The sequence below is a fragment of the Gymnogyps californianus genome, chromosome 10, assembly GCF_018139145.2.
Source record: "Gymnogyps californianus isolate 813 chromosome 10, ASM1813914v2, whole genome shotgun sequence".
NCBI lineage: Eukaryota > Metazoa > Chordata > Aves > Accipitriformes > Cathartidae > Gymnogyps > Gymnogyps californianus.
In genome coordinates this window covers 29,879,285-29,896,834 of record NC_059480.1, presented here as the reverse complement: position 1 = coordinate 29,896,834, position 17,550 = coordinate 29,879,285, and the positions used below count along the sequence as shown (strand labels likewise).

The following is a 17,550-nucleotide window of genomic DNA, read 5'->3' as shown; positions in this document are numbered from 1 at the left end:
TTTAAATATATACAGTAGAACGAGTAAAATGACAAACATGACTAGGAAAATGTAGTGTCAAAACCAAATGTGAAATAAAAAAACCCTTTTGTGAAGAACTCCCACACTAAATTCTGCTCTTGTAAGCTCAAAAATGTTGACCTTTTACTACATTCCCCACAAAGCTGTACAGTGATGACCACACAGTGCAGGCTGTACTCATTTACTGATGCAAGGCCTGCTTTGTTTCAGTTCCCAGATATCTAACCTAGGTGAATAATGGCACTGGCAAGAGGCGGCAGAGAAGTGTATCTACACAATGTAACTTCCTCTGTGGCTCTAAAAGAAATCGTACAGAATGGATGTTAAGATTAGAAAAGCTATTTTTGTCCAAACTGTCCAACTAAGCAGACAATCCAAAGCCTTTCTCAAGTGGTAATTACTTTTATTCCTGAAGCTTTTGAAAATACCATATTTTGAGAAAATTCTGAAAACAACATTCACATTTCCACCTTAATGTGTACAAAAGGCTGCTTAGGCAAACAACTGACACAAAACCGCTTGGTTTTGTTCTTTTTCTTTCTTCCTTTTTAAAAAAGAAGACTCCAAACCCACATCCCCCAAATGATTTATCAGGTAAAGAGACCCTTGAAAATATGGTCTGTAAATCTAACAAACTCCAGTTGGGCAAGGTGCCTTCCTCTTACATCTGTGAAGCCTGCTCCTATGAAAAGCTCTGTTCTACCTCCAAACGTGTCTGGGGTGTTGCTGTAGTTTGTACAAACTACAGCTAGTTTTTGTAAACAAGGCCGCAGGAGAAGGACATTAAAGAGCAATCTGTAGTCCTCTTCACGGATTTGGAACTCCTGCTGCTGGCAGAATGGTCAAGAATCACCAATGACTGCACTATGACATTCTGGTGGTTGAAGTCTGAGCCACCCTATGGAAACACAGGCTTTGTATCCACTTAGAACGGTAACACTGCAAAAGGATGTAAGCTTACATTGAAAGAAACAACTTCCACAGAGCAAAAATTTAGTGTTTATTCCTGTACACTATCTGCTTCAATACACAAAAATTCTTCATGGACAAGAACAGACGCTGATCAGTTCTCAATGCATATGCCCTGCATTATCAATAACACTATAGATACTTCTGAGTTTCGTGCTAGCGCCTCAATCTTTAACACGCCATTTCACATGAGCTACTAGAAAGTGGGAAAACATATTCTTCTAGTTTTACATACCACAAATGAAGGCACAGAGAGATTACGTGATTTCCTAAGAGTCACACTTTGCAGCACAACAGGAACCGCACTGCTGTTTCCTTCAACCTAGGTCAGCTTCCCAATGACTCGTACTTCCTTCTTCTCTGATGCTGCCGTATTTAGGGGCTTCACAGTGAAGGTGAAGCCTAAGAAAACATGTCAATCAAGGAGTTTTGAGTTTAAAAAAAAAAAACCACCACAGAATTTAAGACTGCTAGTGGCCTCTAAGAATCTCACATAAACAGAAATCTCACTGTTCAAATACAATTTTTGATTTCAGAAACACAATACACTTTAATACAAACTTTAAGAATTTCTTCACAGAAGACTGTCACTTCATTTTGTGATGCTTACACCATTGCTCACCAATCAACCATTGAAAAACAGGAATGTAGAACATGTAATAAAAACACCAACAGCAGACAGACTAGGAAAATTAATCACAGGTAGAAAAAAAGGATTACTTGTGGTACAGGGAAAAACTCAAATGTACCATGGAACTGTCCTTCTATTTACAAACCTGAAAGACTGTCAGAATATTGAACCCAAAAAGGATTAGGGACAGATCAATACCCAATGAACAAAAAGGAGCATTCTGACCAAGAAAATAGTGAGGGGCCAGCAGATGTTGCAGAGGGTACAGGCAGACAAACAAGTTACTGCAGGAAAAGCTGTGTCTGGACTTGCAGCTCTACTATTGCTGTGCTTACGCTGTAACTGCCTATGTGCATGCTATTAGCCATGAGGAAATGCAAGATAGCTAACTCCTCTTTCACACCTCCTCTTATATTGTAGTAATTTGTGGTGACACTCTAAGCAATTATTTCAGTTTTAACACAATACATTCTGTTCAGATCTCTAAGCAAGCCTGTATCTGTCTCTTCACTGTAGCTTCAGTCACATCTGCCTTAAAAATAGTCATAGGTAGGGAATACTGCAGTACAGTGCAATGTTCCCAAGTTTTACATTCTTGAAGAGTTCATACAACAGTCACAGGCATTAGCATTCATGCTAGGCCTGGACTTTGATTTAATCAATGTAAAAAAATCTCCAAACCAACCCCCCCCACACCTCTACCCCACATCACGCCCACCTCTCTCTCTCTCTCTAAAATGAGGGGGGAAAATACCACAAGCCTGTATGTTGAAATTCAGCCCACATGACATTTCCTTTGGATTTAATTGCTTCCATACAATTTGTATCTGCTAGTCACGCTAGGCCCCACAGCACTAAATATGCTGTTACAAAGAAGCTCTTGTCCTGTAATAACCTCCTTAATCAAAGAGACGGAATTATGGGTAAAATCAATTTTCAGCTTCATCCAAAGCATCCAAACAGGAAACAAGCCAAAGCCTAACCACCGACTCTTCCAACATGTTTGGAAGGAGTGAACAGTAAAAAGCTGGAAAGGACAGACTTTACAGATTCTACGTTGTCGAACCTGTTCGAAGTTAGACACATTCATCAACTTAAGAAGCAGACGGCTCTGCATACTGTCATCTATTTACCAATTATGGAGTAAAGACGGTCAAGCAGACCATCTTTTAGATGTTAACTACAGCTGCTCACAAAAATTACAAAAATACACCTACTGCTCATTTTTCTTTCTTTCAGCAACCCAAACCATTAGTAAAGCCAGTACCCTTTCAGATGGCTCCAGAAAAACGTTTTCATGGTAGCGTTCTTAATTAACACCTGTATCTATTCTATACACACCTTTCTAAAAATATGCTAATTGACATTCTTTTCTAATGATTAATGCATAAAGCAATTGTATTTTCAGCTCATATCATGACATGGATGCATGAAAGTTGTCATCCATTAATGCACAAATACTCCTGGACTTTGGATTTAACACTAAGACTAAAGGATTAATTTAAGACAAATTTCATTAAACCAATGCAATTCCCTGCATGCACATCATTAATTTATTAGCTTAAAAGTGTGCATCAGTCCAATATATCCAATTTTATATTAACACACTAGTGTGTATAGCAGGGTTCTCACTGATTTCCTTAAATCATTTAGAAGTGCATACACCTAAATTTAGCGCAACTTCTGTGTCTAGACAGCCCTTTACAATAAATGTCTTAAATAGTTCCTCAAAAGAAACCCTCCTTGGTAACACTTCTAGGGTCAGCGTAGTCTTGCTTAAAGCTTTCTTCACTGACACTTTACAGCTAAGTCAAAAATATAGCTTGTATCCAAACTCAGAAGACCCAACAAGAGAGGGAACTGGATCACATCCTGTAAATCGAACATGTCCTTGAAGCAATTTTATTCCAGACCTGCTTTCATCCTCAGATTTTATTAAGCACCACGTTTTAAGCACCGTATTAACCACCAAATTTCATTAAACACCATAGGTGATTTTAGATTCTGAGAAAACAGTCTATTGATCATGAAAAGACATCATCTTGCACCAGAAAATGAGTCATTATAAGCTTTAATCGGAAACTCTGTAGCCGTCCCTACTACCAAATTCAGAGGAAAAAAAGTAGCTCATAAAAACTTAAAAAACCACCAAGGATCTAAGAGGGACTCCAATGTCAACATAGAAATTAGCTTAATTTTTCTTTTCAGCTATACTTTATACACTTATATCAAAAGAAGTTATTTGTCTATCCAGGTCAAAATTTCCTTCAGTCAATCAATCTGATTTTGAAGTTATCTATTCCAAGTATTTATAATTGTCAATTGGAAGGAAAACTTTAATTTCCACAAAGTTAAATAAACACATGAATAACTTTTTTTCACTTCACTGTAAATCGTAAGCTTAAGCCTGGCAGGTCTTACTGTTAGTACTCAAAGCAGACTTCGTTAAATAGCCCATTTACAACCAGTGTCAATAAACACGATCCATCGCTCTGGCTGCAGCAGGTCTGTAGAGTCAGCCTACAATACAATAACTTAAAACACCGTGTTCTGCTCTTTTCACCAGCTCTCTTCAGTGAAGATCTAAAATAGATAACTATCAGTCAGTAAGATGTGACCTAGCTCTGAACAGGACCATCCAAAGACCCTAGAAATAGTTTTTGACATATCACTGATTTCTGCTATAAGGCCATTGTTGTTGTAACTAAATCTGCATGCTTGACACACTCATGTGCCTTTGGCAACAAATGCAGTTACCTCTAAAAAAAGTGTGTTTAACCAAACCCAAAATTTTAAGCTCATGAACCAAAATGTGGTCCATTATAACATTAAATTAAAAATATTTCTGACGTTCCGATTTTTAAAAATCTGTGTATTAAATTACAAAGCTGTTTCCATAAACTACTTGGCCACGTGGTGCTTCACCATTTAGTTGGAAAGCACGAAGTTTTAAAACACTGGCACAGGTTGCACAGAGAAGCTGTGGATGCCCCATCACTGGAAATGTTCAAGGTCAGGCTGGATGGGGCTTTGAGCAACCTGACCTAGTGAAAGATGTCCCTGCCCGTGGCAGGGGGGCTGGACTAGATGGTCTTTAAAGATCCCTTCCAACCCAAACTATTCTGTGATTCTATGAAAATTAATCTGAAGATATTATTTGTAAACTACTGTCAGCAAGTGAACGCATAAACTTACTCTTAACTTCTGTATTAAAAAATATAATTTGGGTAAATAATTATCATAGTCCAACAATTATTAAAATGTAAGCTACAGAAAAATACAAAGAACAGGTAATCTAACATATGGCACACATAATGTCCTGAGACCAGCTTTTTAATTAAACATTTCATCACAGAATCAGATGAAACCTCCTGTTAAATGGAAGGAAGTTCAGTTCACCAAATTCAGTAGAAAGTCAGTGAAAATTAAAAGCATTTGGCACTTCACAAGCTCCATTCTGCTGTGAATGATGATGCAGTCTATATTGGAAGTTGCATAAATTTTACAAAAGATATGATTTTAAGTCCTTACTGAGTTAAAGATACACAACATCGAATATAAACAAAACCTTTTTCATACACAAATGTGAATTTTGGCTTGATCACCAGAAAAAAAAACCCAATGGTTCTGCCCCACTTCTGAAAAATATATTAGCAAGTGTACTCAATCAAAAGCAACTGAACTTCAAAGATTACGCAAAATGCAAATTTTAACCCAAGAAACAGTTCAGCCAGACAATTCACTGTAAGAGAAAGAACCAATTACATCTGTTTCACTATCAACTTTGTAATCCACAGATGTGAAACCTATCCAAGCTTGCACTTTGTGCATAACAAGTTGATCACATTTATTGTCCGTTCATTTCGCATACCATTTTAATCGCCCTTTATTTCTCAGTATTTTACTTCCATATACTCCTTTGCATTGACAGAAGCACAAAGAAATTAAATTACTACAAACGTTTTTTTTTTCCTGTGGAGACCACTGCAGGTCTGTTTTTAGTTCAATTCACTACTAATGTAGCACTGAATATGGAAATTAATCTATTAAACCTTTCAAATCCACAAAATAAATAAATAAACAAATAACAAAAAATTCCATGTTGGTACTGTTGTACGGATGTACTTAAGAGCTAATCATACAGAATTTTCTTAGGCAGTATATATACTTTGTTTCAACGCACTTGTAAAAGAGCCATCTAAAATATAAAATTAACAAACATCTTCAAAAACAAAAACATCACTGTAGACTTTCAAGTGATCACATGAACTTCATTGTTTGCTCTGTCTGAACATTCCTATCAAGTTACATGTTTATATCAAGCTGAATACAATCATGAGAACCTACTCATGATTTAGTGGAACATATCGATAAGAAAACATTATTATAAATAAAAAAGGTACCTAAAAACCACCAGGAAACAGCATTTCCTTCATGTAATATTAAAAAAAAAAGATTTTAACTTTGTATGCAATTATTATGAAATAATTACTGTTATAGTTTGTCAGTGTTTATTATTTAATATATTTGCCAAGTACAGTAATTAAATTAAGCTTATACAGTTGTATCTGAAATATGGTTGCATTCTGTACATACATATTAAATTGAGAAATTAAATGTACATATATTAAATTGAGAAACTTTTAAAGCTGTGATGACTGAAATGAAAACTCTGACTAGAGTCATAGGTATGCAATTCTAATGAAGCAGAACAGCCTACGAAGTATGTAACAGCAAGAATATGAACTAGTGTCTATGGCTTTTATTAGTATGTCCCAATAATAACTTTCAATATCAACGGTTCCTTAATAAAACTTATTAAATACTCTTGTGATTACCGATTCTATTGTTCCTACTGTACTTTAAAATTTACACACCTAATTTTGGGAGCATATTCAAATTTATCTATATAACTCTCCCTTACCAGAAATTCAGACAATATTTTGCACTGAAATAAAACAGTTATTCCTGAACAACGTATAAGGTCAATTTCTGAAATTCTTATTCTGTCCTCAGTTGGGTACAAATCCTATCAAGGCCTAATATTTGCAATAAACTAACTAGCAAACTAAAATAACTCCCTGTTTTGGGAGACAACTTTGAAATTCCACTGTTTTTCTTGCTTGTACATAGTACCAGACATCATTAAATCAAGAAAATACAACAATTTATTTCTAGCCCTAAAATTAGTTTTCCTATTTTTGTATTTCATATTTTCATTTGTAGGAACTAAATGACCTAACTGCATATGTCTGAAGACTTCATGTGCTGATCCTCTCTCCTATGTGATGACATTAGAGGTCCTTTAGACAAAGCCCAATCACTTAAGTTTTGCCAAAATGAGATGTGGCCCAATCTCAGAATCAAGAGGCCGAAATTACTCCGTACATCACGTTGATCCCAGGAAGGTAAAAAACAATTCTCATTTCCACAAAAGTTAAGGAAGTTCTCTGGATTTATAACATCATCATTAAAACAGCATTTGAACTACAGACTCCAGTCAAAGGAGCAATCAGATAGACCTCTAATGCTGTCAATCACAGCTTGCAAATTTAGTTCTGATGTGTACATCCCAATCTCAGAACTTCCGAAGCACCTCTAAAATGAGTTACAAAGGTGAGCTATAGTTGAATTTCCATTGATTAAACTTTGGTATTGTATCACAGCTTTCCTGTCTGTTAGGAACTCTTTAAAATAGTAGATGCATGCATTCACTCCAGATAAAAGTCATTAGTAGTAATACATCTTGACACTGTCTTGCACATTATAACTTATTTTTAATAAAGGGACACTGGCAAGGGGAGGAGTTCAGGCACAAAGTCCCACATGAATAACCACTGGAGACGGGGAACAAAACAAATCCCTTAAAGTGTGGATTAAATGCTCCAAAAGCCGTATGCTTTTGTAAATGTCTCTTTCTAATGCATGACACCAAAAACAGCGAGGATGCATGGCCTCTTGCTTTGCACCATTTTTCTACAAGGACCAAAGAAAGCTACATCGATGTAAGCCCCACCTTACAGGGCACGCATCATGTCCATGAGTAATTGCGGTCGTAACTGTGGAACAATACTGCAAAAGTGTCATACAAAGGTGTTAGTGTTTTCCATATTTTTATCAGAAGTTAACAGAGTAACTGTCTCATGCATTGACCATCTCCTCCCCCATTTCTACTTGTGTAACTACATTCCTGAGGTGGAAAAGTACCTCTGTTAGGAATACTGTACAGCACCAAGCACAATATCAATATAAAATAATAAAAATCTCTACAGAATTAACACAAATGGCTTTCAGGGAAAGGCTATATTTGGAAATCATTTGAGCACTTCAACTGTCTTAATATTACTTGTTTTGTCATTTTCAGAAGAATACTATTTTTATAGTATTTACATTACTTTTCTTCTCCTGTTGTCCTGCTGAACATGCTCAGTAATATAAAACTGATCATGTGTTAAATCAAGCTTCTCCACCAACAGAAACCAGTAGGAAAAAATGTGAACATGTCAAGTAAATCAAATATTGAAAGTAATTAGCCTTCTTTCCCCTTCAGCAGGATTTACTGGCAAATATGTCCTGGTATGGCAAATGTTCGCTGTAACATTTTAGAAAACACACTGTGATAAAGATAACAGTGGCGACAGTTTCACAAATCTGTTCAGTGCAAACGCCGTATTCTCTATATTCTGTTTACCTTCTGGAATGAAATCAGAGTCTGACCAAGAAGCACTGTAGACACACTGAGAAAACATTAAAACCTTAGTGTTCGTTTGAAATATGAGGCTGTACCACCTAAAAACAAATTGGTGGGAAGTAATACTTGAAAAATTCTTTTTACAGAATATGTGTACACAGCTCAGCATGTGGATCGATATGCAACTGATATTCCCACTTACCAACACAAGAGCTACGCAAGGCAGTTTGCCTGTCTTTCCAGAAACCCTTTTTATCAGAAATAAATCACACTTAAATTTTTTTCCACACATGCACACACAGAAAAATGCTTTAGATAACACTGCTCTAAGTGTGTGTTCATTAGTCTGTTTTCCATCCCCCACTTCTGCGGTTTGGTATTTAATTACAGGGTGGAGTGGTCCCCAGGCTACTTATGTTTCTTCCAGTCACAGCCAGAAAATTTCTGCAGGAACTGACATGCAGGAGTGTGACTGCTTCAAGTTAGAGCTGGTTCCCGGTCAACAAGGTTAGCTCACTGTTCACTGAAAGTCCCATCACTACTTTTGTTTAATAATTCTTGAAAATATGTTTAAATACAACAAATTGCATTCTAAACATCAACAGATAATGAAAGCTTTAACAGGACCTAATTTGGCTATTTGCTCTTAATGTCCTTCTCAATTTTCTTTCACTAATGACTATAAAACAAATCTTTATCATTAAGCTGGAAAGAAATGGCAAATTTTTTTTGACAGACAGGCCTTGAATATAGGAAAATGTAACCTTGTATGCCTGGTTTGACCAAATAGGATTTTCAAGCACATCATCTGATTGAACCCTACACATTATTGCACATAGTTTTAAATGCTGCTTTCCACAAACAATCTTAAATTTCTGCAGAAAATTCTATTTTCACCTGAAAAACATTACACCACTTGCAAAGTATTGTAATTCATATGTGATTATTTTATAGCTAAGTATTACTCCCAAAAGCATTGAGGTATAAAGAAATACATTATAGGTATAAATATATTATTCCAATTAATTTTTATAGAAATGAGAAAAGTTCTGTTGCATAAATAAAACCGAGGAAACAAAACAAAGACTAACCTAGGTAATGAATTACACACACAATGAAAATTTTATTTTATACAAAAAAAAGGATGTTGTTAATCAGAGTACTACTGTTGACAGGATTTGCAAAAAAGTGAAAGGCACTTCGGGGTTTTATCCATAGCTTTTTTTTTTTTTAATAAGGGACTTGCATTTTTGGCCTAAGCAACACGAATCCACCAGCTTGGAAAACTGTGTCAGAAATGTGTGACAGGAAGGTGAAACCACATGAGCTCATTTTGATATTAGTCAAAAACCAAACAGCACACAAAGATTATGTTACGTAATTTTTAGCCAGAGGTATCTGAAAACACCTGCTAGCCAAGCCCTAGCAAGAATTTATATAAAATATTTATTTATGAATGATCTGTAACAGTGCTCCTATCAGTCAGCTGCTTGTTCTCTGTCCTGTTCTATTGAGAAAAATACATCCAAAGTGCAGAGCAACAAGATCTTCTCATTCAAGTGATAAACCAGATTAAAAAAGAAACTAATTTGGACCCTGGTACATGTCCACCCAGTACTATAAACCATATACAGTACCATACCGAATGGCAGAAAGAAACGAAACATATTTTCACGCTTTGCTAGTAACTCAGAATACTACAAGAGGCAAAAATATAAACTCTGTGCAAAGTAATTCAAAGATTGGGCTCTTGAGTAACCCTTTGGAGATTCCAAAGCCACAAGGCAAAGAAATCATTACAGAATCATGTAAATTATGCATTTATTCATTTTTCTAAACAGTAAACATTCTCTGTCTTTCCCCCGAGTCCCATCATGCATTGTCTATATGCCATTTATTATGGCTGCATACACACACACAGAGTTGAATATGAACTCAAGATACTACTCTTCTGACTGAGAAAGCTGTAGGAAAAGAGTAAATGATCTCCTGTAGCCCTGGCAGTTTAACTCCCTCAAAATCCTTAGGTAGATGCTTCATCAGTAAATGTTTTATTTCATTAGTAAAAATTTTGTCACTGCGCATTTACTGGGTTAATACAGTGCCACTTAATCTGTAATGAGTCTGGAGCAGAGATAACAGAATCTACCAAAACAGGGCACTGTTGCCTTACCACATATTACAATTATTACACATTTTCAGGCCTATTAAACTGCTTTGAATCAAATTCCAAATGTCATACATAAAACACTCTGGCCAAAATTACCGGCCAGAAGGGATAGGCAGTTATGTTACCACACTTCCCAAAATCTGTCACTAAAATAAGGAAGCCTCCTCCCGCGTCCCTAAAGATACGGGTGCTATAAATATAATACACACCACTTGTACTGCAGCAGTGCATTCCATTAGTGAAAAGCCACCCATGATACGAACACGGCGGTTCCGCAGTTCAAGCCTGGACTGGGGACCCGGGAGCCCGCGTTATGCAGTTCCCCCATCCACAGCCTATTTTACCTCCGACAGCTCACAGACACACAGCGTCCTCTTCCCACATTCTGGAAAACTCCCCGGAACAACTGCTGCTAAACCGACTTTTAAAAAATTAGTTTCTGAATCTCGGACGTGTGGCCAAGCAGGAAAGAAGTACGGAACCGACAGTTTACAGGCAGGGCTTTCCCCCCCGGCTCTGGAAGCAGACCTCCAGCCCGCGCCCGGCGGCTCGCTTCACCTCGATCGCCTTCCCCTGCCCGCCGGTGAAGCGGGAAGGAGTTTCCTCGCACCCACCTCCGACTTGGAAAGTCTCGGCGCCCCCCGCCGCCCTCACCCCACGGCGCCGCTCCCCCCGCCGCCCTCACCTCACGGCGCCGCTCCCCCCGCCGCCCTCACCTCACGGCGCCGGTCCCCTCGGGCGCCCTCCGCCGCCGCCGCCACCCCCTCCCCGGGCGCCCCCCGCCGCCCTCACCTCACGGCGCTGCTCCCCCCCTCCCCCGGCGCCCTCGCCGCCTCACGGCGCTGACACCCCCGCCGCCGCCGCCGCCTTACGGGGCAGCTCTCGTCCGGCCGGCCCGGCGACCCCCCCCCCACCCGCCGCCGCGCTCCTCTGCGCTAGCCCCCGCTGGCCGCCGTGCAGCTCGGCCGACAGCCCTCCCCCGGTGCGGACCGGGACACAGGACAACAAGCCCTCCGGCACGGGACTCCGCGCCCGCCCCGGGGCTGCAGCCACCGCCGAGCGCGGCAGCTCCCGCCGCGCTCCCCGGCAGCCGCCCGCCGCCCCACTCACTTGAGGAAGTACCGCTGTCCCGTGTGCGTGAGCGCCATCTCCCAGCCGGGCGGCAGCGGCAGCTCGTCCGTCACGTCGTAGGAGCGCTGGCGGAGGTGCGCGTGCTGCTGCGCCGCGCCCGAGCCCACCAGCGAGGCGGGCGAGGAGTGGGAGCGGACGTGCTGCGCGGCGGCGGGCCGCGGCGGCGGGCCGCCCGAGTCCGTGCTCGACTGCCGCGAGTGCGAGCCCGAGTCGGGCTCCTTGAAGAAGGACTCGGGCAGGATCTTCTTCCTCCAGGAGCTGGGCTTCGGGTTCATCACCGCGTTGAAAAGCGCCTCCAGCTCCGTGTCCAGGTCCTGCGTGACGTGGATCACCTGCTGCCCCGGCGGCGGCGGCGCGGGAGCGGGGTTCATTTTCCAACCCGACGGCGGGCGCAGACGGCCCGGCGGGCAGGCAGTCGCCGGGGCCGGCCCCGCTGCAGGCCGCCGCCGAGGACGTGCCCTTCGGAGCCGGGCGGCCGGCGCTCCGGGATCAGCGCCGCTCTGCCGGAGCGGGCGGGCGGGCGAGGCGGGCGGCGCGGGGACTGCCTCTGCGCCCCCGCCGGCACTGTCGGTGTCCCGGGCGGCCGGCGGAGGGGCGGGCGGGTCAGCCCCCGGGCAGCGCGGCGCCCTCCCCCGGGCCGGGCCGCGCCGGGCAGCGGCGGGACGAGGGCAGCGCCGGCCCCTCCCGCCCGCCCCCCGGCGGCCCGGGCCCGGCCCCCGCCCCGCCCGCCGTTATGCAACTGCCGCGGAAACTTTGGGTGCTCGGAGCCGCTGTGGGACGGGGGCGGCTTCCCCGCGCAGCGGAGGGGCCCTGGGGGCCACGGGCTGGGGCGGGCCGGGCCGGGCCCGCTCGGGTGTCCCTCAGAGCCCGCTGAGATCGGGGCTGGGGCCCGCTCGGGTGTCCCTCAGAGCCCGCCGGGGCTGGGGCCGGGGCCCGCTCGGGTGTCCCTCAGAGACCGCCGGGGCTGGGGCCCGCTCGGGTGTCCCTCAGAGCCCGCCGGGGATGGGGCCGGGGCCCGCTCGGGTGTCCCTCAGAGCCCGCTGAGATCGGGGCTGGGGCCCGCTCGGGTGTCCCTCAGAGCCCGCCGGGGCTGGGGCCGGGGCCCGCTCGGGTGTCCCTCAGAGACCGCCGGGGCTGGGGCCCGCTCGGGTGTCCCTCAGAGCCCGCCGGGGATGGGGCCGGGGCCCGCTCGGGTGTCCCTCAGAGCCCGCGGGATGGGGCGGGGCCCGCTCGGGTGTCCCTCAGAGCCCGCCGGGGATGGGGCCGGGGACCTGCTCGGGTGTCCCTCAGAGCCCGCCGGGGTCTGCCCTCGCACCCCTCCCGCCCCGCTGCTCGGGCCGCTGCTCCCCCCGTCCCGCCCGAAGTTAGCGGAGGCCGGGGGAAGGCGGCGCCATGGCCGCCGGGCGGGGCGTTCCGGTGAGCGCGGCGGCCGCGGCCCCGCTCGCCGCCGGCCCGGAGCCCTGCGCGCTGCCGAGGGCCCCAGGCGCCCCGCGGGGAGCCGCGGCGGGCCCTTGGCGGGAGCAGCTGGCCCGGCCCGGCCGTCGCCCCGGGGCCCGCAGCAGGCCGAGCAGCTGCACCTTCCTGTCACGCAATGGAGTTACGGGCGTTGCTTTAGTGTGCAAGGAAACTTAGAGCGTTTTCTCTCCTGATGCAACTGAATTTGTCAGCCTGAATAGCTTTGCTTTAAAACCGTTCTTCGTGAAGTTCATGGGCGATACTAACTTCTGGAAGCAAAGTGATGCTTAAATTAGTTCACGTACAAGCTTCAGAGCATGATTTAGTGATGCTATGGTAATGGGGAAAAAAGGAAGGAGGCATTCATAGTGACATGGACTACAACTGCTTTGTTGTAGTTTAGGTAAGGGTTAGCCCTTCGCTGACAGGTATGAATTCAGTGCAGAGTTGTACCATAAATCTTTCCAACTCACTATCCATAGGTGGTATTTCAAAGATAGCTGTGATACTTTGTGGATCTGTCCTGACCGCCTGTTCACAGTCACTTGTCCTCTATTTAGTCTATACTAGAAGCCAGAGCTGTCATTAAAATGCATTCTTGAGGCTTTCTATAAAGTAAATGTAATACGTACAATTTTTTTGAATCTTGTCTCATTTTTTTGTGCACTTGGGACAACTTTTGAATGGTGATGTGACCAGAATTTGCTTAAATTCAGTAGCTGTATCTATAAAGAATAATATTGTTCACTTTCCAACTTCAATGTTGGTTTTTACAATAGGAAGCGTACAGTGTTTTTATGACTACACACATATAGATATCACACAGTGGCTATACAAACACACAACTTTATTTTAGTAATGCATTTCTTCATTTTATTTCTGCATTTTGGACAGACTCCAGGCTATGCTGATTGATCAGAATACATCCTCCTCGGTAATCAGAATCTACATTAGAAAAGTCTTAGGTAAGTAATTTTTTTCTGAACTGACTTATTTCTTACTTTTCCTTATTTCTTAAGAAAAAGCATGAACTATTCTGAACTTCATTTGGCTTCTCCAGCTTAGAACTCAGACCTAACTCTTGAAGAATCTTTGTCCCTTGGTCAGTGTTGCATTTAATATTGGTAATGCAGATTCTGAGATTCACAGTTTAAGCCTGTAGATGAACTCCAGATTAGGATCAGCTAGCTCTATGGAACAGATCTTGCTTGTGCATTTCCTGATTTTCTTGCTTCAACAAATAATTCCCTGTCATTTATTTTTCCTTACATTTCCTGTTCATGTTTCCATTGACTAGGCAGATCTCCTCCTTGGGTTTTGTTGGGTTTTTTTTTTCCCCACATCTGCCATATTTCTGGTCAGGAAACCCAGTACTCCTGAGACTTGTTTATGCTTCCCTTCCCTAAGAATTTTCCATGCTATCTTTTGTACCATTCTTCTACTGCTTCCTTACTGGGTCACTTGCTAGCATTTTTACTAGCTCCGACAGCTGCGCTAATTACAGCACCTGCTCCAGGGTTATGCAGATATTACAGATCTTTTTTTTTTCCTGCAATTTCCTTGTTTAAAACCTTTGGATATTAGACGATTGTGTGTGTGTGCGTGCACATGGTTATTGTACAGATAATGATCTGAACATGAGTGATTTTTCAGACAGCCTTTACAAGGGCTTTTTTGCTTCCTCCAGGCCTCTCTACCCTTGAGTAAAGACACACCCGTCTACCTATTACATTCCTTTCCAGATGACATGCCTATTCAAGGCAAGGCTCTGATCATCTCATTCATGGTGACATCTCATCTACATTAATTAGACCACTTCCATAAGACAGTGTGGCATCTCATGAGTAAGTATATGCACATCTGCTCTAAACTCAAGCAGTGTTTATTACAGCTAGAACTGTCGTCTTCAGCAAGATGATAGCATTTCAGCTGCACTTTTTACTGAATAATATAATTAGCTGCTATTGTACCACTTGGTGTAGGCTAAATCATCTTTCTCCACTCATCTGAATCTCATAGTATTGTTGTTATTATTCTTTGTTTAGAAAATAGTACCTTCCTTCTTTGGATACAAAAATAGGATATGACCACCAGCTTTTATAGAAAATGATTCAATATGTTTAAGTCCATGGAAGACAATGACACTTCCATCACAATGGGATTGGATTAAGCGATAAAGGAACCAAACCACAAATGTGACATAGAAAGCTTCCTTATCATTACTTCTTTCTTCTAATTATAAGATCGTGCATTATAAAAAATAAGACAATAACATTATTTTATCTCAATTTCCTGTGCTGTTCAAATGTTTTTGAATAGTACAGACCTTTTTTGTTCAACTGAAGGATTTATAAAAGCACAGTACTTTGAGTATACCCTATTTGTTATACATTTTCTAGCAGCAAATTCGATCTATACTTCAGTGGAAAGCCAAGCAAACAGATCAGAGGAAGTAAGTGCACTTTCAAATGTACCCTTAGATAATGAGCATCTAATGGTTTAAAGAAACAATACCACGTGTTGTAATTTTTAATCTAGATCCGTCACTGCTTTGTATCAAAACCCTACATCCATTAAAATTTTTCTGAGAAAGCCTACATAGGTGAAGATGCATGTGTGATGTCTGTTGTAAAATAAAACATTCAGGATTCCCTGGAAAAATCTCATGCTTTCTGGGTAACTGAGTAACAATTACACAGTGCAGACCAGGAAGAGCGTGCGCAGTTCCTGCCTGCTGTTTGGGTGTGCGCTGTGCCAAGAGACTTCAGGCGGTCATTAACTACATCTAGTTGCTTTCATATACTTCAGTGAAGAAGAGTCATATATAAAAAGAAAGCTTCTATTCCTCCAAAATAAATAACGGAGAACAAAGAATGCAATGGAACAGTAAACACGTTACATGAAGTTTCACTATACAAAGGTATACATGTGCATCATACACACACATTTACACTTTAACAACCATAGTTTGTTACGCAAATTAGTAATTTTTATTTGCACTTGTGGCAATTGGGTATTGATAGACTTTTTTATATATATTATGCTCTTGCTAATAGTTCTATATTAATCTAATTTTCAAGAGACTTCTTCTGGAAAGGTATACTTCAGTAAATGTATTGTGTTTTTTAACAAAGGGGTCAATGCTTAAGATTCTGTTTTTTATCTGTGTGCATTTGACAGGTATTTGTTTCTCAGGTTCCTAACAGCTTTTAGACTTTGGTTGGCACCTCAGAATGCACGCAAAGAATATCCTACGTAGCCAACTGTGATGTGGTTTATTTAATACAAAGACCTGGTGTATATTACAAAGTTTCACCAAAATAGCTATGTCAGCATACCTCCCCAGCCAACGTCTCCAAGACAGCAAAACCTCCAATGTGGACACAGGCTGCTAGCAAAAAAAAAAAAAAAAAAGATAACTTCTGTCAGCTCAGTTCATGTTGTTTTATAAGTTGATGTAATTTTACTGGCAAGAAAGCTATGTAAACCTCTATAGTAGATGACTGCTCAGACATTCATTTCAGAAACAGCTGTGCTAACCAAAAAATTGCACCAATGTTTGTGTCTCAGAGGTTATTCCCCTTACAGCAAAGCCAGTGGAATGGGACATACCAACACTGCTCATCCTCATCAGTACAAAGTCAGATTACACTTAAACAGTCTGCAACAGTGATTTGGGAAGAGCTGTAGTGTCTCGTCTGCAAACAGCTGAAGCCGTGTCAGAAGCCACCACACTACAGCTGCTTGTTTCAACTTCTTTACTGAGGTTAGCATGCCCCCTCCCAAGAAGACAGTGGAACAAAATACATAGGCACACCATAATCTGTCTCAGGTAGCTTAAACTGCTGATGAAAATGAGGTTTGCTAATATAGCTGACTTTGCACATAAATGAATTAGGAAACAAATTCACGTTTGTGGAAATGGTGGTCATGTATAAAGGACAGAAAAACAGTTACTCGAGACAGATTTGGAAGATGATTTTTGGCCAAATTCTGTGGATAAATGAGTCCTAAAACAGTCACGTAAAATAAAGTGGGACCTGATCTGCTCTGGTGCTTCAGAATAAAAGGCCAAAAAGAAAAAAAGAAATTGCTTAATACGGGATGATCTTATTGGCAAGAGTTGTTCTGGAATAGTTATATCTCAGTCTGGCTCCCTGTGTGAACACTGCTGACAATACCAGAATAATTACCCAGCTAACAAGACTAAAATACACAGGAGTAGCTACAGAGGAAAAAATATTCTGGAATAGCTCTGCAAACTTTAGCAGTAGGGTAGTGTAGAACAGTGCTGAGAATCATACCAGCATGAAAAGTACTTTTTCTAGCATAACTAATTTAACTTGCAGAAAGATACAGTAAGATACAGTTTTCTTTTTTGTTAATAAAAACTGCATGTACAGGGAGAGGGTTTTCTGAGGCAAATTTTGCCAGGAAACAAAGCGAATAGTTTAATTACAGACGGATTTGATATTTTGGGAG

At 42.2% G+C, this 17,550-nt stretch overlaps 1 protein-coding gene and 1 long non-coding RNA gene across 2 annotated transcripts in view; one reads left to right on the top strand and one right to left on the bottom strand.

Annotated features, from left to right (window-relative positions):
• The window catches only part of WWTR1 (WW domain containing transcription regulator 1), a 78,885-nt gene extending 66,862 nt beyond the window's left edge, over window positions 1-12,023 (bottom strand). Inside the window, exon 1 of the mRNA XM_050902540.1 lies at window positions 11,593-12,023. Coding sequence (XP_050758497.1) covers window positions 11,593-11,984 — 392 coding nt within the window. The 5' untranslated portion in view covers window positions 11,985-12,023. The remainder of the gene's footprint in view (window positions 1-11,592) is intronic.
• A 1,807-nt stretch (window positions 12,024-13,830) lies between these two features.
• On the top strand, window positions 13,831-15,651 carry LOC127019934 (uncharacterized). Its single transcript, XR_007767000.1, has 3 exons — window positions 13,831-14,033; window positions 14,756-14,912; window positions 15,468-15,651. It is a non-coding gene; the product is annotated as an uncharacterized LOC127019934 (long non-coding RNA).
• Window positions 15,652-17,550: the final 1,899 nt, after the last annotated feature.